General features: G+C 41.9%; 1 protein-coding gene across 2 annotated transcripts; it reads left to right on the top strand.

Annotated features, from left to right (window-relative positions):
* NKAP (NFKB activating protein) lies at window positions 1-27,904 on the top strand. Of its 2 annotated transcripts, XM_080795829.1 has the most exons (10): window positions 1-528; window positions 3,239-3,319; window positions 11,334-11,404; window positions 11,597-11,737; window positions 13,631-13,694; window positions 15,099-15,208; window positions 15,306-15,381; window positions 16,369-16,518; window positions 20,250-20,388; window positions 27,792-27,904. In XM_080795829.1, the coding sequence occupies exons 1-10, from the start codon at window positions 143-145 to the stop codon at window positions 27,831-27,833; spliced, it is 1,260 nt and encodes a 419-aa protein (XP_080651955.1). In that variant the 5' UTR covers window positions 1-142; the 3' UTR covers window positions 27,834-27,904. The 2 variants fall into 2 exon arrangements, with proteins under 2 accessions (XP_080651955.1, XP_080651956.1); XM_080795830.1 differs by lacking the exon at window positions 27,792-27,904 and having other exon boundaries at window positions 20,250-23,231.

The following is a 27,904-nucleotide window of genomic DNA, read 5'->3' as shown; positions in this document are numbered from 1 at the left end:
GACGTACCCGGAACTGTTACCAAGGTTTCCTGGGGTTCGGGCGGTGGCGCGACGGCGGGTTTGAGACACGAACCGACCGAGATCTTCCTAGGCTCGCGAGAGCGCCCCCTTCTCTAGCGGTTTAGGGGACCCAGCGGCTGCGATGGCCCCAGTGTCGGGTTCGCGCAGCCCTGAGGGGTCGGCCTCGGGCTTCGGGGGAAAGCGTCGCAGTTCGTCCAGGAGCCCTAAGCCCAGCCGATCCGCCCGCTCCCCGCGGGGCCGTCGCTCGCGCTCGAGCTCTCGCTCGCACTCTTGCTCTCGGAATGGTCTCAGCCATCAGCTGGGCGGCTTCGGTCAGGGCTCGCGAAACCAGTCCTACCGTTCCCGCTCGCGGTCCCGCTCCCGGGAGCGGCCCTCGGCGCCGCGGGGCAACACCTTCGCTTCAGCCTCCTCGACAGCATATTATGGCGGCTACTCGCGCCCCTACGGGAGCGACAAGCCGTGGCCCAGCCTTCTGGACAAGGAGAGGGAGGAGAGCCTGCGGCAGAAGTGAGTGAGGCGGGCACACCTTCTCTTGCGGGAGCCCACGCGACTTCGCAGTCGGACTTTCGCTTTTCGCCCTCTGCCCAGCGCCCCTTTCTATCCATCCCTTCAGCGCCCCCCCCCCCCCCGCAAAGCACGCCTTTTTCCGCCCCTTTCTTCCCTTGGGTTGTCGCTCGTCCTCGGGCCCCTTCGTACCGCTCTCCGGTGTGTCCGCTGCTACTTCTGCCTCCTGGCTTGTAGCGGTTCTGTCGGGAGCCTCAGACCTGCCCGAATTACAGTACCCGCTCGCTTGTGTCTTTATTATTTGGAAGCGCGCTTTTATTTCGCACTTGAGCTCGTGGCCAAGAAGAGACCTATTTTATTGATCACAAAATTAGCAGTGCCTAGCACTTGGTAGGCGTGCCACCGTTGCTTGCTGCATGATCGGACGGGTCTGAGGTCACAGGATGTGCACAGTGGAAATGTTGTGGGGCGAGTCGGGAAGGCTGGAGAGGAAGAGTTTAAATCCGAGGGGAGAAAACCCTCTGAGACCAGATGATTGAGTGCGGGAAAAGTGATCTGCCAAACTGTTGATTAAGCTCCGTTGAAAAAAGGCCTTGTTAAATGGTCTTAATTCGACTGTGAAAAAAGATATTCACTCTCGTGAATGAGTATTGGAGTGGACAAGTGGGTAGTTTAAGGAGGAGAAAGGAAGAGGGTTATAATTATTGCCATGTAAGTTTTAATATCTAATGCTTATTGAGTGTTAAATTCTATCAGGCACTGTGCTAGGGGCTTTACATGTCCTCTCTGTTGTTGGTTTTTTTTTAAAGATTTTATTTATTGGGGCGCCTGGGTGGGTCAGTGGGTTGAGCCTCTGCCTTCGGCTCAGGTCATGATCTCAGGGTCCTGGGATCAAGCCCCACATCGGGCTCCTTGCTCGGTGGAGAGCCTGCTTCCCCCCTCTCTCTCTGCCTCCCTTTCTGCCTACTTGTGATCTCTCTCTCTCTCTCTGTGTCAAATAAATAAATAAAATCTTTTTTAAAAAAGATTTTTAAAAATCTTCTCTTTCTTTCTTTAAAAAATATTTTATTTATTTATTTGACAGAGAGAGAGTACAAGCAAAGGGAGCAGCAGGCAGAGGGAGAGGGAGAAGCAGGCTCCCCTCTGAGCAAGGAGCTCCATCCCAGGACCCTGGGATCATGACCTGAGCAGAAGGCAGAGGCTTAACCACCTGAGCCACCCAGGCGCCCCTACATGTCCCCTGTGTTAGAAAAGAAATTTAAGAGTATCACAGGCATTGAGGGGCAGGTTAGGATTCCAAAGCTGGAAGATGTCTCCATAAGTCTTTTTTTCCAAGAATGGGAGTAAAGGATAGTGATGAAGAAGACAGGCTCCAGAATTGGACTGCCTTGAGTTTGAAACCACGCTTTGCTGCCTAATGGTTGTGTGACCTTGAGCAAGTTTCTGAACTTCTCTGAGCTTTATTTTGTAAACATTTAAAAAGGGATAAAGTTGGCGCCAAGGCTTTTAGAGTTGTGATGATTTAGCTCCTGGAACATAATGAATAGTACTTGAGTGTTAGCCATTAGGCTTCCTGAATAGAAGCAGAAACAATAAAAACAGTACTGAGTTAGGTTGGAGACCTACCTCTCCAAATTAAATTTTTCAGACAGTTACCTCCTAAGCAGCCAGTGTCCTACTGGACAATCCTCATCAAAAGATGTCAGAACTTCTTGGATGAAATTTGCATTTGTACCTTTAGAAGATGAATAATTTATCTTAAGAGTGCAGATGAATATGGTGTGGTGACTAACATAACATTAAAAAAAAAGACAGTGCTGATGAAGCTGGTGGCAGCAGGGATGAGAACTTAACTGTTCTTACAGCCTGTCATTCTTCCCCCTGCATATGGATTCCAAGTTGGGTGGTAAGTATAACCCTTTTAGGCTCTTCAGGTGGGAAACCTGAGTCTAGTTCTGCATGATTATATCTTTTCTCCTGAATAAAGAAGTAAAAAATTGTATATTCAAGCAATCAAACCAATTTATTTTGTAAGGGTTTGGTGTGTGTGTTTAAACAAATGGAATCAAAGCAGCTAAACTTTGAGGAATTGAGCCTTCTTTTTTTGTATTTTGTGAGCAAAATTTTTAAAAAATCACAAACATAAATTTTTCCTGTCCTCCGAGAGTAGATAGAGGATATAGTCCTTTTCCAAAAAAGGAACTAAAGGGAAAGCAGAGAAAACAAACCCTGTATCTCATTGAGGACAGTTTTTGTCAAATAAAACTTTTCTTTCATTTTCAGACCTCTCTTTATTTTCTATTTCTAATGCTTCATTTTTATTTTCTGTATTAATTCCTGAGTTTCTGAAAACGGGTTTGACTAAATCAAAAGTAGAGACTGCTCTTTACTCTCATAAATATGTGTAAAGGAATTTATTTCCAAATAGTAAACTGTTTGTGTCACATATTGCAGAAGATGAAATGAGCAGTTAAGAACTATGTCATACAGTAGGCTGAAGAGATGCTCTTGACGGCTTTTTAAGCTGTATTTCTGGCCTGGCCTCAGGCTGTCTGTAGTCTGTACTAAGAACATCAAATTATAATGAGTATTAATTTATTAATTTAACTTTTAAAAAAGGAAAATAAGACTTAACTGGACTCCTTTGAATTGATTATATATTTGGAAAACAGTTTAGCCATGGAGTTATAATTTATATGCCTATATCTTCTAGGAGATTAAGTGAGAGAGAAAGAATTGGAGAACTGGGAGCTCCTGAAGTATGGGGACTTTCTCCAAAGAATCCAGAACCAGAGTAAGTGATTAAAAAATACTTCGTAAAAATGTAACATTTGTTTAAATCCAAAGACTGTTGTCAAAATTTTTGTTAAATGAACTTTTAAGTATAGCTCACATTTTCTCTTCTTTTTGTGATTTATGCCATTCTACCCCTTAGAATTTTAAAAACACTGAACATACCTAACAATTAAAACATGTTGCTAGGGGCGCCTGGGTGGCTCAGTCATTAAGCGGCTGTCTTAACAACTCTGGTCATGATCCCGGGGTGCTGGGATCGAGCCCTGCATGGGGCTTCCTGCTCAGCGGGAAGCCTGCTTCTCCCTCTCCTGCTCCCCCTGCTTGTGTTCCCTCTCTCGCTGTCTCTCTCTCTCTGTGTCAAATGAATAAATAAAATCTTTTAAAAATAAATAAATAAAAAATAAAACATATTGCTAATGGATTTTAACATATTAATTGTTCTTTCAAGAGGTATTTACTTTTAAAGATTTTATTTATTTATTTAACAGAGAAAGAGCAGAAGTAGTCAGAACGGCAGGTAGAGGGAGAAGCAGGCTCCCCACTGAGCAGGAAGCCTGATGCAGGACTCCATCTGAGGACCCTGGCATCATGACCTGAGCTGAAGGGAGATGCTTTGCTGACTGAGCCACCCAGGCGCCCCCAACTCTTAATTTCATTGATCTTTTCTGTTGTCTTTTTAGTTTCTTTTACATTTATTTTTCACTCTGATCTTAATTATTTTCTTCCTTTTACTAACTTAGGGCTTTGTTTTTTTCTAGTTCCTTTAGCTGTAATATTAGATTGTTTGAGATTTTTCTTGGTTCTTTAGTTGGGCTTGCAAACTGCCCTCATAGAACTTTTGCTCCATTTGATAGGTTTTGTACTGTTGTGTTTCCATTTTCATTTGCCTCAAGGTATTTTTTGATTTCCTCTTTGATTTCTTCATTGACCCATTGGTTGGTTGGTTGGTTTTAAAGATTTATTTATTTAAGAGAGAGAGCACATGCACAAGTCGGAGGGTCGGAGGGTGAGGGAGAGAGAATCTCAAGCAGACTCCATGCTGAGTGGAGAGCCTGACATGGGGCTTGATCTCATGACCCTGAGATCATGACCTGAGTTGAAACCAAGAGTCAGACATTTAACCGACTGTACCACCCAGGCACCCCCATCCATTGGTTGGTTAATTCCATGTTGTTGTGCCTTTATGTGTTTGTGTTTTTCTAGTTTTCTTGTAATTGATTTCTAATTTCATACTGTTGTAGTATGAAAAGATGCTTGATACAGTTTCAGTCTTCTTAAATTTATCAAGACTTGTCTTGTGGCCTAACATGGGATCAGTCCTGGAGAATATTCCATGTGCACTTGAAAAGAATGTGTATTCTGCTGTTTTTGTATAAAATGTTCTGTGTATATCTGTTAAGTCTATCTGGTCTAATGTGTTGGTCAAGGCTACTGTTTCCTTATTGATTTTCTGTCTGAATGATCTATCCATTCATGTAAGTGCGGTGTTAAGGTCTCTTACTATTATTGTATTACTGTCAATTTCTCCCTTCATGTCTGTTAATACTTGATTTATGTATTAAGGCGCTCCTATGTTGGGTGCATAGGTATTTACAAATGTTATATCCTCTTGTTGGATTGATCCCTTTATCATATATAATGTCCTTCATGTTTTGTTACAGGCTTTGTTTTCTAGAATGTTTTGTATGATATAAGTATTGTTACCCCAGCTTTTTGTTTGTTTTCATTTGCATAGGATATCTTTTTCCATCCCTTCGGTTTTAGTCTCTGTCTTTAGATCTGAAGTGAGTCTCTTATAGGCAGCATATTGTTTTTTTTAAACAATTGTTTTGGGGTTTTTTTTGGTATTTGGTATTTTTTTTAATCTATTCAGCTACAGTGTGTGTGTTGATTGGAGCACTTAGTTTACATTTAAAGTAACTATTGTTAAAAAAATTATTGATAAGTACGGACTTGTTGCCATTTTGTTGATTTTTTTTTCTGATTTTTTTTTTAAAGATTTATTTGTCAGAGAGAGAGAGAGAGCACACAAGCAGGGAGCGGCAGGCAGAGGGAGAAGCAGTCTCCCTGCTGAGCAAGGAGCCAGATGTGGGACTTGATCCCGGGATCCGGGGATCTTAACCTGAGCCGGAGGCAGACACTTAACCAGCTGAGCCACCCAGGCGCCCTTTCTGTTTTTGGAGGTCTTCTGTGTTCCATTCTTCTCTTGCTCTCTTCCCTTGAGATCTGGTGACTTTCCTTAATGTTATGTTTGTATTCTTTTATTTTTTGTTTATCTGTTATAAGTATTTGGTCAGCGGTTACCATGAGGTTCATATATAACATCTTACGTATATAGCAATCTATTTTAAGTTAACACCCACTGAAGTTCAGATGCATTCTAAAAACACTACATCCCCCCACTGTGTTTTATGTTTTTGACATCATATTTTACATCTTATTATTTTATGTTTCCATTGACTAATTATTGTGGGTCTGATTTTGCTGCTTTTGTTTTTTAACCTTCATCCTAGCTATGTAGGTGGTCGATCCACTACCTTTACTCTATGTTTACCTTTACCAGTGAGATTTTAACTTTCATGATTTTCCATTTTTTTAAAGAATTTATTATTAAATAATCTCTACACCCAACATGGAGCTCAAACTCACAACCCCAAGATCAAGAGTCATGTACTCCACTGATTGAGCCAGCCAGGTGCCCCTCCTTTTATAATTTTCTTAGTTGTAGTTATGATTTGTCTTTTCTACTTAAAATTAAGTCCCTTTAATATTTCTTGTAAGGCTGGTTTGGTATTGATGAGCTCCTTTAGCTTATGCTTATCTGAGAAACTCCTTGTTTCTCTTTTGCTTCTGAGAGATAACCTTGCTGGGTAGAGTAATCTTGCTTGTAAGTTTTTTCCTTTCAGCACTTCGTGTATATCATGCTGTTCTCTTCTGACCTATAAAGTTTCTGCTGAACAACCACCTTATAGACTTAGGGTTTCCTGGTATGCAACTAGTTGTTTTCCTTTTGCTGCTTTTAAGATTCTTTATCTCTAACTGTTGACACTTTGATTATAATGTGTCTTGGTCTCTTTGGGTTCATCTCATTTGGGGGTGTTTGCTTTCTAGACTTGGATGTCTGTTTCCTTCCCCAGGTTAGGGAATTTTTCAGCTATTATTTTTTCACATAAGCTTTCTGTCCTTTTCTCTCTCTTCTCCTTCTGGGACCCCTATAGTATGACTATTAGTACACTTGGTATTACCTCAGAGGTCCCTTAAACTTAACCTCATTTTATTCAGTTCTTTTGCTTTTTGCTGTTCGGATTCAGTGGTTTCTACTATCCTGTCTTCCAGATTGTTAATCTGTTCTTCTGCATCCTGTAATCTGCTGTTGATGCCCTCTATTTTTCATTTCAGTTATTGTGTTCTTTGGCTCTGATTGATTTAAAAAATATTTTCTGTCTCTTTGTTGAAGTTCTCACTGTGTTCATCCATTCTTCAGTAGAGTTCAGGGAGCATCTTTATGGCCATTAGTTTGAATTCCATCTGGTAGATCTGCGTTTTGTTTAGTTCTTTTTCTGAGGTTTTGTCGTCTTCTTCCACTTGGAACATACTGTCTGTCTCATTTGCGTCACAGTGTTTGTTTCTGTTTTAGGTAGATTAGCTGTTGTCCCAGTCTTGGAGGAGAGGCTTTAGCCAAAGGTGTCTGTGGGGCTCAGTAGCACAAACCCCCCAGGTCACCCAAGCCAGGTAGCCCAGGAGTGTCTCCTATGTAGGTCGTGTGCTCCCTCTTGTGGCTGGTCATAATTTGTGTAGACTGGTGTAGAATGGTATGTGGGACTGTTTCCTGGTGCAGCTGTCTGCTAGGCCTGGCTATGACTATTTTGTGGATGCTGGTGAGTGGGGCAGGCTTCTGGCCTGTCTGACTGACAGGCCTGGTTGCAACTGTTGTGGGCATGCTGGTGTGTGGGGTCAGCTCTTGACACAGCTGGCTGTAAGGCTTGCTTGTGAGCGGCATGAACACTGCTGAATAGGGCAGGCTTTCCGTGCAGCTGGCTGCAAGGTCCAGCTGCAACTGATGCAGGCACTCTAGTGTGTAAGATTGGGCCTCCAGGGCAGGAGCCCTAGGGTGGAAGGTCTGCTGGTCTTGGCTGAGGATTCCTGCTGGGTATGATGGGTACGGAGCTGCTAGAGAGGAGTGCCAGGCCAGGGCAGGTGGGTTGGGTGGGGTGAGTCTGCTTGGGCTGTGCCAGTACTGCTAGCACAGGAGATGGAGAGTGTCAGAAATGGCACCTGCCAGCGCTGGACCAGCTAGATGTAAGGGAAGTTAAAAGAAAATGGGGCCCGCAAATGCTTTTCTCTGGAGAATGTTCAGGCAGATCCCTGCTCCTCCACACAATCCCTAAACTTAGTCTCTTTGGATCTCTCCTTCACCTCTAACCTAGATGCTTTTCAAACTAATGCCTCTGCACTGGCGTGCCCTTTAAGAGGGACGTCTCAGTTTCCCACTGTCCTCTCGCTCTCCCAGACATAAGCCCCGCTTGTGTTCAACGCCAGACATTATAGGTGCTTGTCTTTCTGGTACAGGTCCCTCAGGCTCTGGAGGCTGATGTGAAACAGAGATCTCTTATTTCCAAGTGAGGGACTCTACAGTTATGATATCCCTTCTGCTGCTGGTCGCCATGCCGAGGGTGTGGATCCTAACCAGACTGTGCCTCTGCTCCTCCTACCTTTGTCAGTGTGGCTTTTTCTTTATATCCTTAGTTGCATATGATCTGTTCTGCTAGTCTTCAGTTCATTCTCAAAGACAGTTCTGTATGTAGTGGTAGGTTTTGGTGTGTCTATGGATGGAGGTGAGCTCAGGAATTTCTTACTCCACCATGTTGTTACCCTCTCCTGTACTACATTTTCCTCATCTCTACATCCTTCCGTAGACATTTGGGTTGTTTTCATGTCTTGGTTATTGTAAGTAATGTTGCAGTGAACATGGGAGTACATATATCTAAAAGTTAGTGTTTTTGTTTTCTTTGGATAAATACCCAGAAGTGGAATTGCTGGATCATGTGGTTGTTATATTTTTAATTTTTAAGGAAGCTCCATACTGTTTTCCATAGTGGCTACACCAATTTACATTCCCACCTATAGTGTGCAAGGAAGGGTTCCCTCTCCCACATCATCACCAACACTTGTTATTTCTTGTCTTTTCAAGTATGGCCATTCTAACAGGTGAGGTGTTATCAATTTTTTTAGAAAGATTTTATTTATTTATTTGACAGAGAGATCACAAGTAGGCAGAGAGGCAGGCACAGAGAAAGGAGGAGGAACCTGACTCCCTGCTGAGCAGAGAGCCTGATGCAGGGCTTGATCCCAGGACCCTGAGATCATGACCTGAGCCGGAGGCAAAGGCTTAACCCACTGAGCCACCCAGGCACCCCTCGATTTTTTATTTTGATTTACATTTCTCTGATGATTAGTAATATTGAACATTTTTTCATTTATTGGTTACCCATTTATATGTTTTTGGAAAACATCTATTCAGATCCTCTGCCTTTTTTTTTTTAATAGAGAGAGAGCATGTGTGTGTGAGGTGGAGGTTGGGGGGCAGAGGAAGAGAGAGAATCTTAGGTAGGCTTCACACTCAGCACGAAGCTCAAAGCAGACTTGGTCTCACAACTCTGGGATCATGACGTGAGCCAAAATCAAGAGTTGGATGCTTAACTGATGGAGCCACCCATGTGCCCCTGTTACCTTTGTTCTTTTTTTTTTTTTTAAGATTTTATTTATTTATTTGACAGAGATCACAAGTAGGCAGAGAGGCAGGTGGGGGTGGGGGGGAAGCAGGCTCCCCACTGAGTGGAGATCTGTTGTGGGGCTCCATCCCAGGACCCTGAGATCATGACCTGAGCCGAAGGCAGACGCTTAACCCACCGAGCCACCCAGGTGCCCCTTTACCTTTATTCTTACCGGGAAATCTAAAAACCAGGGCACCTGGGTGGCTCAGTCAGTTAAACATCTGCCTTTGGTTCAGGTCATGATCCCAGGGTCTTGGGGTCGAGCCCTGCATCAGGCTCCCTGCTCAGCGGGACAGTCTGCTTCTTCCCTTCCCTCTGCCACTTACCCCACTTGTGCTGTCTCTCTCTCTCGCTCACTCTCTCAAACAGATAAATAAAATCTTTTTTTAAAAAATGTGAAAACCATTGCACAACTCCCACGCAGAGGTGAGGGAGCTAACTGCCTATGTTTTCTTCTAGGTAAATTTTTGTTTTCAAGTCTTTAGTCCATTTTGAGTTAATGTATGTGTATGGTGTAAGATAGTGGCTCAGGTCCATACTTCTGTATGTGGCTGTCCAGTTGTCCTGACACCATTTAATAAAGAGGCTCTTCTTACTCACTGTATATTCGTTACTACTTTGTCATAGATTAATTGCCCATATATGCATGGGTTTATTTTTGGGCTTTCTAGTCTGTTCCCACAGGGATTTTAAAAAAATGAATATACCAATACAGTTTTGTTTAGTTTTCTTTTTTTTAAGATTTTTTTTTTTAAATAATCTGTATGCCCAGTATGGGGCTCAGACTTACAGCCCCACGATCAAGAGTCACAAGCTCCACCAGCTGAGCCAGCCAGGCGCCCCTGGTTAGTTTTCGTGTATTAAATAGTATCTGACAGCCTAATTCTTTTTTTTTTCTTTTCTTTTTTCCCCTTGGTGCTGTTCCTAAGGTTCTTCTTCCCTCTCCTCTATTTCCAAGTCTACTTTGAGTTGAAACAATGTGCTTGACAGGTATACTGGTGTTTTATGACAGGGTGATAGCATTATTATTTGAAACTTGTTCTTATAGATACCGTCGAAAATGATTAAAGAATTTGAACTAAAAGAGTGAGTTGGAAGGAATACTACAAATAATTTTCTGGGCAATACCTAAATTACTCCAGATGTGGTCTTTAGATTAAGATTATATGATATGAAAATTCCTCTTCTAAACTATTTTTGTAAGATTCATTTATTTTTTTATATATTCTTTAAAGATTTTATTTATTTATTCATTTTTTTTTAAGATTTTATCCATTCACTTGACAGAGATCACAAGTAGGCAGAGAGGCAGGCGGGGTGGGGGAAGCAGGCTCCCTGCCGAGCAGAGAGCCCAATGGGGGGCTTGATCCTAGGACCCTGAGATCGTGACCTGAGCCAAAGGTAGAGGCTCAACCCACTGAGCCACCCAGGCGCCCTTTATTTATTTATTCATGAGAGAGAGAGAGAAGCAGGGTACTCGCAAAGCAGAGAGCCCAATGTGGGACTCTATCCCAGGACTCCAGGATCATGACCTGAGCCAAAGGCAGACCCCCAACTGACTGAGTCACCTAGACACCCCCAAAGATTTATTTATTTTAAGAGAGAGAGCAAGTGGGTCAGAGGGAGAGGGAGCAGACCCCCTGCTGAGCACAGAGCTGGATGTGGGGCTTAGTCCCAGGACTCTGAGATCATGACCTGAGCCAAAACCAAGATTTGGCCGTTCAGCCGCCTGAGCCACCCAGGCTCCCTATCCTCTTCTAAACAATTATAGAATTTTAATAGTACTCGTTTTCAGAATTCTCTATAATAGAATGAAATCTGCTTATATTGTAGTGTGTTAGGTTCTTCTTGCTCTGGGGACAGAACGGTTGCTGCTCTACCATATGTCCTTTATACGCATACAATAAAATGCAGTCTTCCTTTGGTCTTCCTGTCTCTAGTTTTTTCATCTTTCCTTACATTCATCTTGTGGCTTCTGAAAATTAAATCTTACATGTTGCTTTCAGTTTGAATAGTGTTTTGTAAATGCTAAAGCATGCAAATGTAAATGATTATTACTTTATTTTGAAGGTGGTAGACTCTTGAACTGTACCTTTACAAAGTTATTCCAGTGTTTGCTTTTAATGGTTCTTGGACAACCGGGGTCATTACTGAAATTTTTTGATTCTGTATTTTTATACTCCATGATTCACGGTTTATCCGTTTTCTAATTCTTACAACCGTCTTCTTTAAATTCAGCTCTGATGAACACACACCAGTGGAGGACGATGAGCCAAAGAAAAGCACCAGTTCAGCTTCTACTTCAGAAGGTATTTTTTAAACTACTACAGAGCTGCTATATTAAGAAGTTGAAAAAAATGTTTATAAATAGCCAAATAGTAGACTTTGCTTTTACAAATCAAGTTGCCTGTCACCTGTTCTTTTTCAGTATTTCAGATACAGTAAAATTGATAATCGTAATACTTGCCTAGAAGTTAATTTTATGTTTGTACTTCATGTAGAAGAAAAGAAGAAGAAGAAGAAGTCTAGTCATTCGAAAGAGAGGTCCAAGAAAAAGAGAAAGAAGAAATCCTCTAAAAGAAAACGCAAGAAGTACTCTGATGACAGCGACAGTGACTCTGACTCTGACTCAGACTCCAGTGGTAAGAAGACCGGCATCGCTCTGCCAGCCTGGCTCCAAAACTCGTTTTACTTCGTAGAACTGATTTCAGAGGAAGGTTAAGGATAGTAGCCGAGAGGTGTTGAGCACTGGCTGTCTCGGTGCCAGGAGCCCCGCTAAGCGCTCGGTGTTCTCAGTGCTGCTCAATCCACACGTGGCTCCAGACTACGTCTTAGAGATAGGGAAATGGGGTGCAGAGCAGGTTGCGACACCGCACTCAGGCTTATACAGCTGAGATCCAGACCCGAGCGCTGCGACCCCAGATGGGTGGTGTCTAGCCGTACAAGGCACGTCGTGGCAGCAAACTGAACTGAGGTGGGGTCGGGCCGGGAGACGTGTGGCAGCAAAGCCAGCCCCGTGGGGCTGCTTCAGGCCCGGGGAGCAGCTCTCTTGTGTTGTCCTCACACTCAGGGGGCACCTCTGTGCCATTTTCCAAAAGGCACACCGCAGGGGACCCCCTGCCGGCTGGCAGCTGATTTATGGAGGACACCCCCACCCCCCGTGGCGTGGTGCCTCACAGAAAGCCACCTTTTTGTGCCCTCTCCTGGCTGATGATTGACAGGGGGTGCCGCCTCTGGGGACGTTACATAAAGGTATCTTTTCCCCTGATGTCACTGGGGTTTCCTGGCTCCTGTTGTTACTTTTCTTCCTCACTGCTGGAAGAGTAAACTACCTTTTTTTAAAAAAGATTTATTTATTTTAGAGAGAGGGAGTGTAGGTGTGCAGGTGGGAGGGAGGGGCAGATGGAGAGAATCTGGAGCTGACCTCCCCACTGACCATGGAGCCTGACCCAGGGCTGGATCCCGCAGCCCGTGAGATCGTGACCTGAGCTGAAATGAAGAGGCAGCCGCGTAGCCGACTGAGCCACCCAGGTGCCCCTGATGAACTTTCTGAGAGCGCAGATGTGAGCACATCTGTCCCCTACTTAAAAGTCCTTCGGCAGCTCTCTGTCGTCCTCAGGGTAAAGTTGGGACCCTGATTGATCCCTCTCTGATCACACATGCCCTGTCCCTCTTGCAACATCCTCTTAGCCTGAGAACGACTGTCTCCTCAGTCTTCCAGGTTCTTTCTCTTGCTTCTGTGACTCGATACAGAGAGTCCATCTGCCTGCCGTGCCAGTCTCTCCCTGCATGCGGCTTGGCTTACTCTCCTCAACAGTGGGCATGCAGTACTTTTGTAATAGAACTGATTTTAAAGAGAACTAGCTTGGGGCACCTGGGCGGCTCGTCAATGAAGCATCTGCCTTCGGCTCAGGTCATGACCCTGGGATCCTGGGATCGAGCCCCACGTTGGGCTCCCTACTCAGTGGGGTGTCTGCTTCTCCCTCTCCCTCTACCCTTCCCTGCTGCTCTGTGCTTGCTTGCTCTGTTGTGCTCTCCGTCTCTCTCTCACTCAAATAAATAATTTTTAAAAATCTTAAAAAAGAACTATCTTAAGAGTCACCATTCCTTAAATACCGTCCCCAAACCAGCCTGATAATGAGACTTCTCTGTATGCCCAGAGCACCCCATGCTTCCCTGTATCACTCTGGATTCTGTTTATCTCTTTACTTCTGTCTCCTCTGTTAGACTGAGCTCCTAGAAGGCATATCCCTGGACACATTTAGAAATGTGTCCATTTCTAAAAAACAAGGACATTTTCCTGTTTACCCATACTATTATCTCCCCCAATATACTCTGTATCACTGAAGACTTAGTATAACTTTAATTTCTGTGTCCCTGGTGCCTAGTACATACCCTGATGAGTAGCAATAAATGTTTGAATTGGCTAATTTCTCTGTAACAACAAATAGGCCAGCAGTAGGATATTTACTCAAAATTACTGGGGTTTTAAAATTAAACTTTTGTTTTTAATTAAAATGTGCTTTAATTTGCAGATGAAGGTACAAAAAGAAGAACAAAGAAAGCCAAGAAAAAGGAAAAGAAGAAGAAACATAGATCGTTAGTTTTCTTTTAAATTTTTATTTTGGAAAAGTTAAAATATATATAATAATTACATAAGATAAAATAATAAGTAAATAATGATAAATAAAATAGTGTAATGATCCCCTGTGTAGCCATCACCCAGCTTAATAATTTCAACTCTTGGACAATCTCCACTGCCCCCCGCCATTATTTCAAAACCAATTCCAGATATCATTTTGTCCATAAACTGGCATGTTTCTCTAAAAGATAGGCATTCTTTTTAAGAAATCATAACTACAATACTTATCATGCCTAAGATATTTAGCAATAATTCCTCAATTCTCAGCAGGTTTTCGTATAGTTCATTTAAATCTGGATCCAAATAATGCCCATAAATTATGATTGGTTGGTATGTCTCCTATATCTCTTTAAATTAGTTGGTTTCCCTTCCATTTTTGTTCTTGCAATTTATTTGTTAAAGAAACCAAATCATTTACATATAGAATTTCCTGCAGTATAGATTTTGCTGATTATATTTAATTTTTTATTTCTTTATTTTTAAAGATTTTTTTAAGTAATCTGTACACCTAATGTGGGGCTTGAACTCAGGACCCCAAGAGCAAGAGTTATGTGCTCTACTGTCTCAGCCAGCCAAACACTCCTGACTGTATTTTTATGGTGTGGTTTTAACATAGTCTTTGTCTTGTCTATTTCCTATATATTGATAGTAAGGTCTAGAGACTTGATGAGGTTCAGATTTGAGTCTTTGGCGCACATACTGCATAGGTAGTGCTGTGTACTTCGTCAGGAGGCAGTTAATGTCTGGTTGTCTCCTTTTGTCGTATTAATAGCCATGGATGGTCATTGCCTAGATCCCTTATTTCATTAGGGGTTGCAGAGTTGTGATACTCTAATTATGGCTTTTTTTTTTCCCCTTTCTGGCTTGCTCTCTTCATTTATTGGGTAGAATAATTCTGTAAGGGAAACCTACCCTCATCAACTGTTTGGTTATTCTGAAGTACAGTTTGTATAGGGAAGGCAGGATAATTTCTTTGTAACTTTTTTTGTTTTATGAGTTTTCAAAATAATGAGTTGGACTTTTTTAGTATTGTTATGAACCCGTGGATTCAAACATATTTGATGTATTTTAACCCATTACACTTCAAATTATTGATGCTCAAATTGGTAAGAGCTGTTTTTTAAACTGCTTTATTATCTTTCTGCAACACGAGAACTATTTCATTGTCCCCTTGAGAGATCTTTTTTTATAGTGAAACATGATTTGGTTAAATAAGTTGAAATCTTTTAATTAAAATTCTGCTCTAAAAATTGTAATCAGCTGAGAACTTAAATCTTTCATCAGTCTTTCATTGCCTTAAAAAATGAGAGTCCCTTTAATGTGGGACTATTAAGTGTATTTATATCAAATTATAATTATAGGAAGAAATACAAGAAAAAGAAGTCTAAGAAGAATAGAAAAGATTCCAGTGATTCAAGCTCTAAAGATTCCCAGGAAGAGTTACTGGAGAATCCTTGGAAGGATCGATCAAGTAGGTTCTTCTGGTAGACTTTGATTCACAGCAGATAAAACATTAAATTAAATGATTAGTCAAAATGTGAATCTGTGTCTGAACGTCTTTCCTGCAGAGCCTGAAGAACCCTCAGACTTAATTGGCCCAGAGGCTCCAAAAACACTTGCCTCTCAGGATGATAAACCTTTGAAGTAAGTAACAGTGTATTTAAAATATCTAAAGTTCCTTCCTAAAAGTACAGCCCTAACTTGCCTTTCCAACTGTATCCCCCTGTACACCCTTATTTACATGCCAGCTTCCAGCTGAGCTGAACTAGGACTTCCCTGTATTGACTGTGCACTTGCCCACATGGTGCCTTGTTCACCTTATGTCTTCCCCCAGCATGCCCTCACTTCTTTGCCCTGCCCCTGTTTCTTTGCTATTCCCATTTTCTTCCTGTTAAAATCCTTACCATCTTTCAAAGCTCTTTTCAAAAGGAGGGGTCATGTGCTGATTCCCAGGACCTTCCCTCCACAAGTAGATGGGATTCCTACCCTTCTCTAATCCTCTAGTCCTCACAGTATTTTCTATTTCTTTTGTGAGTGTCTTTTATGTTCTACCTTGTATTGTAGTTATGTCCACATCAGTAGATAAATTCCTTACTAACAGAGATCATTTTTGTGTTAAAACTTTTAAGTTTAATAGGTATTAAAGATGCAGTGAATGAATTGAAGGAAGGGATGGTAGTTTTTAAAGTCCTCTCAAGTGAAAGTTAATAGGTAATTGTTACTGTATAGCATTATTACTCGTTACAACTCTAAAAAGTATGTTAATTTGAGATATATTATTTCTCTTTTTTTTCTTGAAAGGAAAAAGGAATTCACTGGAGGCAGAAGCCATTAATAGGCAGTGCCCGTAGGGGTATATTGATCCATAATTGTAAACCATGAATCTAGACTCACTCACATCAGTTCTTTTGTTCCTCCAAAGCATGTCTGTATTCCTGGGTTCATTATGCAGATCAGAGTGCAATGTTCACTAATTAAAGTAATTCACATTGGGCTTCCCAGGATGCTCCCATTCAGCAGCCGTTATTTGTGCTGTTTTCTGAGAGAAAATCTTTTTGTGCTCTCTTTAGATGATGAGCTTTTTATAATGATGAGCTTTTTATAATGAACCTTTTCTGAATTACTTTGTAGCTATGGCCATGCGCTGTTACCTGGTGAGGGTGCAGCTATGGCTGAATATGTAAAAGCGGGGAAGCGTATCCCAAGAAGAGGTGAAATTGGCTTGACAAGTGAAGAAATTGCATCATTTGAATGTTCGGGTTATGTAATGAGTGGTAGCAGGTACGTTATTGGCACCGAGGTCAGTTTCCATGATTAGCTCTTTTCCTTTCTCACTACCATAATTATATTTTGGCAATTGATTTTCATTAAGTGGTCATTCCTAATGAAAAGTAGAATATAAATTTTGGTTTAATATTGGTTTTACTGATACAAACATGATTGGCTAGAATTCCATGTGCAGCTCGGCCTCAAAATCGGCGGTCTCTCCCAACTTCAGAGAATCAGTCTTTCTGTTGTCCTGTCCTAGTTTGTATTTTGGTACTTACAGTTTGTCTTCTGGAGGATATAGTTAATTCAGTTATTTATCACTGCCCCATGAGGAATATGGCATTCTGGTAGTAGGAAATCATTTTCATGAGACAGTGTTTCCTGTTTTCGGAGTTTGCCTCTAGTTCTCTGTAGAGGCAGAGAATATGGACTCTAATTCTCTGTGGACTCTGAGAATGAAGAGCAGAAAAGGATTATGACAGCATGGGGAAATGAATATAAAATTGTGGAGGAAAAAGCAAAGTACCAGGAAGAATGAGGAGAGTAAACTAATAGGACATCAGTACAAAGATCAAACTGAATTTTGGATTTTTTAAAACTTCATAAATTATTTAAAGTAAGTAAATATTTTAAAATAAAGTTGGAAGCAGGTATTTGCAAAACCCCTGAAGCACCTCCAGAATGTCGGAATTCGGAGGATCAGCACAGTAAGACAAAACGAAATGAGGGCCGCCTGGGTGGCTCAGATGGTAAAGTGTCTGCCTTCAGCTCAGGTCATGATCCTGGGGTCCTGGGATCAAGCCCTGTGTCAGGCTTTCTGCTCAGTGCTCTTCCTCTGCCATTCCCTCCACTTGTGCTTTCTGGCTCTATCTCTCTGTCAAATAAATAAAATCTTGAAAAGGCAAAAGGAAATGAGAGTCATAGGCATTGGAAAGGAGGATATAACTCATTTTTTGTGAATGATGTGATTTTTTTTTTTTACATAGAAAATCCTAAGGAACCTTCAGATGATTCTGAATAATAGGAGGGTTTAATAAATGGTTGGATATAAGGTTAATACATGAAAATCAGTTGCCTTTCTATGTACCAGGAAACGGTTAGAAATGTAATTAAATAAAAAGGAAGCAACATTTATAATAGTATCAGAGAATATGAAGGATTTAGGAATAGATCTTAACAAGAAATGTCCAAGACCTCTACAGGGAAAACTAGAAAACATTATTAAGAGACATTAAAGGGGCGCCTATGTGGTTCAGTTGGTTAAGCGTCTGGCTCTTGGTTTCAGGACAGGTCATGATCTCAGGGTTGTGAGATTGAGCCCCGTGTCGGGCTCCACACTCAGCAGGGAGTCTGCCCGAGATTCGTGCCCTCTCCGTCTGCCCCTTCTCCACTCACCCTCTCTCTGTCTCTCAAATAAATAATCTTTTAAAAAAAGAGAGCCATTAAAGAAGGCGTAAGTGGAGAGATACCATGTTCATACAGGAAGATAGTATATAAAATCATTTCTCCCCAAATTGGTCTGTATATAGTGTAGTTCCAATCAGACTCCCAGAAGAGCTTTTTGTGAAACTTAAGGTGGTTTGGGGCTCTTTTAAAGATTTTATTTATTTATTTGACAGAGAGAGAGCATAAGCAGGGGGGAGTAGCAAAGGGAGAGGGAGAAGCAGACTCTCTGTGGAGCAGGGAGCCCGATGTGGGACTTGGTCTCAGGACTCTGGGATCATGATCTGAAGTGAAGGCAGATGCTTAACTGACTGAGCCATCCAGGTGCCCCAATAAGATGATTCTAAAATTTGTGTTAGACTAGAGGGCCAAGAATAGCCCTGTCACCTTTGAAGAAGGACAGGAAGATGAGATTTGGCCTACCATATATGAAGACTTACTATGAAGCTTACAGAACTTTAGGAAGTATAGGAGAACAAATGACTTGTTCAGTGGGATAAAATACGAAGCTCGGGCAGAGCCATACATGTGTGAACTTAGTTGTATGAAAGGGATTGCATGTCAGATCACTGGGGAAAGAAGGAGCTCTGCAGTAAATGGAGCAGGACAGAAATGGTTATCTGTTTGGAGAAAGATGAAAGTAGAACCCTGCATGGCCATATTTAAAAACCAGTGCTACTACCGGTGCCTGGCTGGCTCACTAAACCATGCGACTCTAGATCTCAGGGTTGTGAGCTCAAGCCCCACACTGAGTGGAGCCTACTTTAAAAAAATGTTTTTAATAAAAACAATCAGTGCAGCTAGAATAAGGACTTAAATGTCAAAAACAACTTTAACACTCTTAGTGTAATGTCTAAGTAGATATCTAATAGATCTTGGGGTAAGAAAGTGTTTCTTTAGGAAAAATCCACAAAAATTACTGATCATAAAATAGTGATAATTTGCCGAAGTTAAAAGAAATGACTTTTGTTTATCGGAAGACATCTAAAATAAGAAAAAGACAAGTTTTAAGCTGGGATAGGATCTTAAAACTGATAATTAGTATTGAGAGTATTTAAAGAATACATACAAAAAACCCAAAGGAAAAATGGGAAAAGGACACAAACATTTGTTAGAAGAAGAAAAATGGCCTACACGTATATAAAAAGATGTTCATTATTATTGGAAATGGAAATCAAGAACATGCTAAAATACCATTTTACATTTATTTGATGGACAAAAGTTCAGAATTCTAATAATACCAAGCGTTGGAGAAGATGTAAATCTGCAGGATCTCTTAAATACTGCTAGTGGTGATATAAATTGGTACAATGACTCTGGAAAACAGTCTGACATCATCTTGAAAAGTAGAGCATTCGTAAGCTTTATGTCCCAGCAGCTCTGTTCCTAGATACCCGAGAGGAAATCTTTCCTGTGTACTAGGAGACACGTACATAGATGTTTTACAACATTGTTCACATAGCGCTTGATGTTCTAAACAAACCCCTCTATTCACTGTATAGTGAGCAACCTGAAATACAGTGTCCTCTCCTTGTCTTTCCATCCTGCTGCTCCCCCACTTTCACACTAATCTTGAATGAGTTTCCCCTCTTTTCCTTATTCCGCTTTCTCTATTTTTCTAGACATAGGTCAAGCCTTATATCAAACTGACTTTGTAGGATTGGGTTACATATACCTAAAAGAGTTTCATGGAGTTTTCCCTCTAATTTAGCAGACCCTTTTGAAGATAATGTCATAGTTTCCCTCTGCCCCCTATGCTTTCCTGATTTGGCCTTTGTGATAAATCTCTTCTTTGAGCTGCTACTGGATTCTGAGGAAATAAAATCCACTCACAAAACTCATCAAAAAATTCTATTACGGTATTAGACCTAGTCCTTTTGGTTGTACAATAAATTAGAACCATGAGGAACTTCTACCTGATTGATGACAACTTAAACCTTTCTTCTGTCCTATTGTCAATTCCCCAAAGGCAAATTCCACATAGCACATAGGAAATTTAATAATTTCCTAGTTTCTGGTTGTTTTAGTAGAAACAACAACTAGACTTATGACCTTAGTATTTGAAATTAATAACATTCATGATGTTGACAGAACAATAGATCATTATTTGAATACTGGAAACGAATCAGAGCACACGTTGGCAGATAAAATGCATGATCCTTTGAAAATCCAGCCCATTACCAAAACAATTTCTATTTATCAGTTCTTTAAATAGACCACTCTGTATTAAGAAGGGTAAGTGCAGAAGTACTATGAGAATAATTACTGAGAAATTAAGCCAAAAATAAAATTATCTGCAGGCATCGCCGAATGGAGGCCGTGCGACTGCGGAAAGAGAACCAGATCTATAGTGCTGATGAGAAGAGAGCCCTGGCGTCCTTTAACCAAGAAGAGAGGCGAAAGAGAGAAAACAAGATTCTGGCCAGTTTTCGAGAGATGGTATACAGAAAAACTAAAGGGAAAGATGACAAATAGGCATTTTCTGATTGTTCAGCAGACATTTTTAACAAAAAAGTCTGGGTTCCATATATACATACAAAAAGATTACTATGATCTGAAAAAGCTTTATAGTGCTCCTGTGCCTTCTATTAAACTCTTTCAGTCCTTCAATAAAAAGCTGCTTATTGATATAATTTTAGCAAGTTCTTTGGGTTATTTTTGGATTGACCATAATAACTTTCTGGTTTAAAAATCCAAATTACAAATAAAATCATACTGTACTTGGGGAGGTGGCATTGAGAGAAAGTGTCAGTAAGATCAGAAACTTAACTCTCAAATCATGGGACAGTGCTCCTATTAGCTCTACGTGATGCCCGTCCCCCACCCCCACCCCCACCCCCACACAACTGGTGGGAAGTCATCATTCCTCTCTGTTGAATGTGTTACAAATGGACTTGATAGAAACATACAGGAGTCCACTTTTGTTAACAAGTTGAAGGCATTGCTGAAAAAAGCAAATCTGGAATTTGAAAATCGACTTGTATAATATATAGTCTGCCCTGGAAGTAATGTATTTTGGTTTTAGTCCCTACCTCTACCCCAAATCCAACAAACAAGCCAAAAAGCAGACTAACCCACAGACTTACTGAGTTGAAAATGTGAATGTTAGTGTTTTAAGTTCTTAAAAATGGTTCTTCAAATATAAAATATTGGGAGGTGTACTGTTGTGCCAGTATAAGTACATTATCCATCTAAGCTTTGGATTTGAATACTGAAAATAAATGGGAGTCAACTATGGTTAGGACTTTTAATAAGGAAAAATATACTGAAACATTGGTTTTAATTTAGTTTTGTAAGGATGAAGTTAAAATGATATTAAATATATTTTAACTGTGCTTCATGTAATAAGCATATTTCATTTTAAACATTGTTAAACATTTCAGTTTACTTTTTACATCTGTCATTCGGTTTAACTTTTTATAGAACCCCTCACTTTATCACTTTTTTAATGGCTGCTATTGACTTAAGTTTTGGAGAAATGGGACTAGCAGTTTGTGATCTTTTTTCTTCCTATTATTTTGTTCAATTTGAGTTGTTAGGTGAAGGGAAAGGGGACAGTGGAAGCTTTGGCTGTTCCTGTTAAGGTTGTTTTGAGCTGTGTTGTTACGTATCTAGAGTAAGTCTAAATTACCTGGGGGATGGGGAAGTTCTAACTCTGTGGTTATAAAACGTCCCCTCTCTTTGTAATAGTTTAAGGTGTTTTTTCCCCCGAGTTTTAAAATAAGGCAGTCATATTTCAAAGTATAGATAAGAAGTTTTACTATTTAACATGTGTTCTAGGAAAGTGTCTGCCTTTAACCCACAGCTGAGGAACTAAACCACTTGGCATGTAGCAACATTTATGACCCCTGAATCTGAAGTGATTTCTCTTTATCATCGTTGCTGCCTAACCTGATAAATATCTTGTTTCCAAAAGGTAAAAGGAAGCTAAGTTCCAAATTTATGAGTTATAATCCATCTACTTCCCTGCATGATAAAACCTAAATTTATAATCCCTGTTTAAGAATTTTGTTCTCTAAGAACATTATTTTTTGTTATTGGCTCCTAGAGACTGAATGAGTTTGCACTCTTATTTTCAGTAGGCAAAGCTGTTTAAGTGCAACAACTCTGTGATAGAGGATTATTGTGGGTTTTTATTGGATTTTCCTGTGTCCTCCACAGAGTAGATACTCAGTAACTGAAAGAAAGCATATTAATGTATTTCAGAACTTTGTCATTTCTTTCATCAGGGTTTGTTCAGGAAAGATCTGCCAAAGAACAGCTTCAATAGCATGTTCTTTGGCAAAGAAAAGAGTAGAATAAAAGGGCTGGAAGTATTTTATTTTGAGCTCATGAGAGTTACTGCTTCAGACTGTGTTGAGTCATCTGAGCCATAAGTCCAATGGGGACCTATTGTATTTGAAATGTATGTTTTGTTCTTCAGGAAGACTTATCTAGTTTTCCACCTCCTTGCCTGTTGTTCTGATAAGATTTTCCCTTCTTTTATGTTTATTGCACAAATGTAACAGTTAAAGAAGAAAAATTACCCACAGTCTTACCACAGTTGTCTTTAGTATTCTGTGTTCCCTTCCAGTGCTTGTCTGCATAAATATGTATTCTGACATGCCTGTAAGTAATCACCCACAATGTAATCTTGTCTTTGGTGTTTTAAACCTTTACAGTCAGGCAAGACAGCCTCCCAGGGATGGTAGGAACAAGTGGTGATCTGGTGTGAGGACGGAAGGAAAGAGGACCAGAAATAAGGAAGGGTGGCAGTCAGCCCTTCCCTGTTTGATTGCTGCCTGTCAGGAAGCCGCCCCGCTGCCATCACAGCTGTGATGCTGTGTGGTGCACAGCACACCCAGTGTCGGTGTGGGAGTGTACTGGCTAACCGTGAGGCTTACGTCACCCTGCGTGAAGGGGTCTGTGAGTGGGCAAATCTTTAGACTGGCTGTATTACGAGCTGCAGAACTGTCGCCATTTTTCTTTTCCCCAGGTATGCCCATTAAAGAGGAGTGTCTCCTAGAGAATTAGGCTCAGATGGGGGAATAAGCAGCCAAGTAACACTCTCAGTTTTTACCCTGACAGGTGAATTTTAGCAAATCTCTAAACTTGGCTTCTGTACCTGTAAGACTCAAGTGATATAGACAGTGATGGGAAAGACCACTTAGAAATGGAAAACAGCTTACTGGTTACTCTGCTAATGTGATGGAAGTTGCCAAATGGAAAGTGAATGAAAATGCAACAAAATGCAGCCGGATTGTTTGCCACAAGTTTATTATTCAATAAATATTCTGTGGTTTGATGTGCAGTATCGTATTTTTAATACATTCTGATTAGAAGTCTAATCCTAAAACATTCTGTAAGAATTAGACACAATTGAATTAGAAGGGAATTGACTCCATTAAAATATTTTTGGCCTCAATAATGTCCCTCAGCCATTTTTCTCGAAAGCGAGTCATTCCTGGTCTGCAGAGGAAGGAAAACAAACATACCAAAACTTTTTAACATAAAACATTGAGCCAGGGATTCCCTGTTTATTCTGTTACATTCCTAGTGAGCAAGAAGTCTTTTGGGGTGGGGAGCAAAGGTTGTCTCTATTCCATAGGCCCAATCAGTAAAAGGATTAGTGAGTTTCTATGTAAACATTCTTTAAAAGGGCTGCTGTACAAATCAAAGATTATTATATAGGACTTAATTCCGTGTAACTGAATTTCCCATAGAAACAATAGACATGATCCACTTTGCCCCCACCCTCCTTTAGCGGTTAATCCTCAAGTTTCTAATGACTGAAAAACGAGACATTAAAAAAAATTCTCTAGAACAATGGCAGAATCCCTCAAGCCCATCTTGATGGGACGGGTGGGCCAAAGAAGAAAAGTGACCACCCTTTAAAAAATAAGTCTCCCTGGGGCACCTGGCTGGCTCAGTAGAGCATGCGACTCTTGATCTTGGGGCCATGAGTTCTATCCCCACGTTGGGAGTAGAGATTACCAAAAGAAAAAAAAATGTCTCCAAATGTTCATTACCTGTGAACTAACGAAAGGCCCTCAAAGATATAAGAGATCTCAATGGGCATATCCTAAGAGAGAAAAGGATAACCGTTAGCCTATACCAGTCATACCAACTCATAATTCCTTCCATCCCTACACTCGTCCTTATGTATACTCTCAAGTTGCTAGAATTCATCCTCCTTACTGGGATGTCTGTAGGTGGTAGTTCTTTGTCACTTCAAATCTCTGTTCCCCAAAAGATCCTTTTGGCAACAAATACCTGAAGGATCACTGCAAAATTGGAAACAAGTCAGGAAAGGCGTGTGCTCCTCGCAAATACTCATTTACCTTCTTTATATGTTCCACTCTGCTCAGTTGACAGTATTTACCTCTCGGGAGTAGCATTTACCTCTTGGGAGTAGCATAAGAATGAAATAATACAGATAAGCAAGGTTTGAAAACATTTTTAGAGCAGCAGTGGAGGCTATAATACTGTCTCTGTGGGCCCCTCCCATACTCCCTTCCAAAATTCTGCTTGGAATTTCGAGCCAGAGCCTTTCTCCTAAGCCCCGAGTGTACAGGCTCTGGTCATGGTCTTGCTTTCCTCCAGCAGCCTTACTTCCGGTCTCCAACCTTGCCAGTGAGCAAGACAGCTGATGGCAGGATAGGTGACCGGGAGTGGCAAGAGCTCATGGAGGCAGACAGAGCCCCCAGATAACTTCTGTGAAAGGATGGACGGCAAGGCGGAGAGTAATGTGTTCACGTCGGCTGTATTCCAGGCATCATGCTTGGAACCAGACCCGCTTCTCTGCTGATCCTAACCCTGGATTCGTGGATGTTCTTTGGACTCCTTTCACACCAGCTATCAGCCTATCTCATATTCATGGTCTTCCTGGCGGCTACACGCAGTCATTTCTTCAAGTATTCATCGAGTGCCTGTTACTTGCCAGGCCTCGTTTTACAGCAAAACGAAAAACAAAAACTCCTGCCTTTGAGGAGCTTACGTTCTAGCAGGTGGAACAGACAATTCCGTAGACCGTCAGAAGGTCAGGAAGTGTTAGGGAGAAAAAGTGAAAGCATGGAGGAAGGGATAGAAAGTGTGATGTAGGACGTGAGAGCGGGGTGTGCCCATCCCTAGGGAAGAAGGTCAGAGGGAACAGCAGGTGCAGAGGGCCCGAGGTGGGACTATCTGGGTTATTAAAGAGCCGTGAGATCACAGCAGCTGGAGGAGAGGGAGGGAGGGAGGGAGGAGAGGGAGGAGCAATAACAAGGGACCAGGCCTCGCAAGGCCCGGTAGGCCTTCATTGCTCAGTGTACTCCCGGCCCGCAGCAGCAGCACCGCCTGGGAGCTTCTTAGCAATGCAGAGTCTCGGGCCCCACCCCAGACCTGCCCAGTCAGAATCTTCTTTTCAACAAGATCAGCTAACGTGCATGCACTTTGGAGTTAGAGAAACACTTGGGAACGTTTTAAACAAAGGAGTGACATAATTTCATTTTATCAGGCTCACTCTGGCAGGCGTCTGCTGTTTTGGAAAGCTACACAACGAGGGCGAGGGTGGAAGCAGGGAGACCAGTTAGGAGGCCATTGGAACAGTCTTGGTAAGGGATGATGGTGTCTTGTACCAAGGTGGTAGAAGTGGAGCGGTAAGAAGTTGTTGGATTCAGGACCTATTTTTGAAGATAGGGCCAATAGGATTTCCTAATGTGTTGGATATGAGGGACAGGAGTCAGGGATGATGCCAAGGATTTGGGCCACAAATGGAAATGAGAGGTCTGTGGGCAGATCAGGTTGGGAAGGGAAAATTGGAAGTTCAGTTTAAGTGAGATGTTTATTAAACATCCGAGTGGCAGGGGCACCTGGGTGGCTCAGTGGGCTAAGGCCTCTGCCTTCAGTTCAGGTCATGATCCCGGGGTCCTGGGATCGAGCCCCATATCGGGCTCTCTGCTCCGTGGGGAGCCTGCTTCCTCCTCTCTCTGTCTCTGCCTGCCTCTCTGCCTACTTGTGACCTCTGTCTGTCAAATAAATAAATAAAATCTTTTAAAAAAATTATAAAAAAAAACAAAAACAAAAACATCCGAGTGGCAGAGGTCTGGGCTGGAGGTGGGAAGCATAAGCTAGAGGTGGCATTTAAAGCCAGGAGGCAGTAAGACCACCAAGGAGAGGAGTACGGAGGACAGGTTCAAGACCAGTAGAGACTGAGAAGGAATGGGCAGTGAGGCAGAAGGAAAACCCAGATAGTGTGTGGTTCTAGCAGCCAAATGGAACATTTCATGAAGCCGGGAGTGAGCAGCTCTGGTGAGTGCTATAGATGGGCCAAGCAAGAGGAGGACAGAAATAGGACTTGAGTTTTACAAAGAAGGGGTCATCAATGACCTTGACAAGAGACGTCTCCACTTTCATTGAGGTCTCATCTAAGCGAAAGGGGGAGAAAAGGAAGAGCTTACTGGAGGCTTGTTTTTGGTGATCTTGATGGTGAAGAAGGCAGAGGCAGTGACTGGCGGCATGGGTCTCTTAGCGGTTGGGATGCTCCAGCGTACACAGTAGATGTAGTGGTAGCTGTGAATCAGGTCTTCCCTTTCTATAAACTGTGTGTAGTGCACCCAGCGGTCCTGATACTCCCACGTCTGTTTCATATAAAAGAGAAAGAGCACACGGAGAAAAGCAAACTTCCCATTCGAGTCCTCTAGGTAAAGGCAACACACAACAGGAGGGGTTACAGCCTGGCTTCGGGAATCCATTTCTACCGTTTTGGATTGGGATTCAAACTAGAGTCAACTCCCAATTATCTCCACAAGTGGAGGAGAGCAAAGGTGGAGCCCTCATGAGTGTCGAACGCAACATCCCTGGAGATCAGGCTTTGGAACACAGAGGCCACGCTCAGATGCGTAGGGGTGCATGCACGCCACACGCACGCCACACACACGTACCACATGTGACCTCCCTCCGGGCTCTTAACTTGGGAGACAAGCGTGGTTAACTGGAGAGTAATGAGAATGTGATCGGAACCTGTGTTCTGCTCACTCCTCGGGAGCCCTAAAGGTGTGACTGGAAAGTAATGGGGCCAATTTCACAAGCTGTTTCTGAAAATCCAACTCACTTCAGTGCAGCCATCGGTGGTATATAAAGTAAGTTTAGGAAAGGAATGAGTCAGGCGCTAGGATCCTCCAGACCCCTCAGATTCCTATTTGACCCCCTTGGAGAAGTTTTTCTCTCAAAAGCACAAATCTCACTAGCGCTTAGGGCCCGGAGAAGTCACAGTGCAGCCCCAGCGCCCTAAGTTCAATTCGACTGAAGCGCCTTGGGTTGGGGGCACAGGAAGCTTCCACAGCAAAAAACAAACAAACAAACAAACAAACACAAAAAACCTGAATTGAGTTGAAGGGCCACAGAAGGAAGGAAGTGGGCCAGTCTAACAGTTTCAGTGATGTGCAGAGGGCCAGTCAGAGGGAGACGGCTAAAAGATTTCAGGCCCTCTTAAAAAAAAAAAAATAGGTTGGCGTTCTCCCTCAGTTTACTTTCTTTCAAACTTAAGTTGATTGATTCAGTCACCCAGACAGGAGCCCCAGACTCTAGAATCCTGGGGATCAGGATTGTATTTTACACAGATTGTCATTCCTGTTAGTGAAGGAGCCCGCTAGTTAACCCTTTGCGGCCCACTGGAGCATGCCTTTCTTTCCAACCTTCCTATATGAATGTATTTCTTCAGCCCTAATGTTTAATCTGTTACACCATCAAAGACCTTGTACCATCAGAAGGGTCCCCGTTTTATCACTGTTCAGGCAGCTGATTCTCACGTAGCTCCAGTGAGTGTGTGTTAATCTTGTATTTTGTCATTTTTACATAACGTTGCTTCATATACTCGCTTCCAGGAAACAATTTCTCATTGTGCTACTCTCCCATGGATGGCTTAGCCAATTACATATTATTGGACACTCAAAATCAACAGGCACCTGGAAGTACATGCCCAAAACTCTTATCAATG

Source organism: Martes martes (genome assembly GCF_963455335.1).
Source record: "Martes martes genome assembly, chromosome: X".
Classification (NCBI taxonomy): Eukaryota; Metazoa; Chordata; class Mammalia; order Carnivora; family Mustelidae; genus Martes; species Martes martes.
This window is presented reverse-complemented; position numbering and strand designations above follow the sequence as displayed.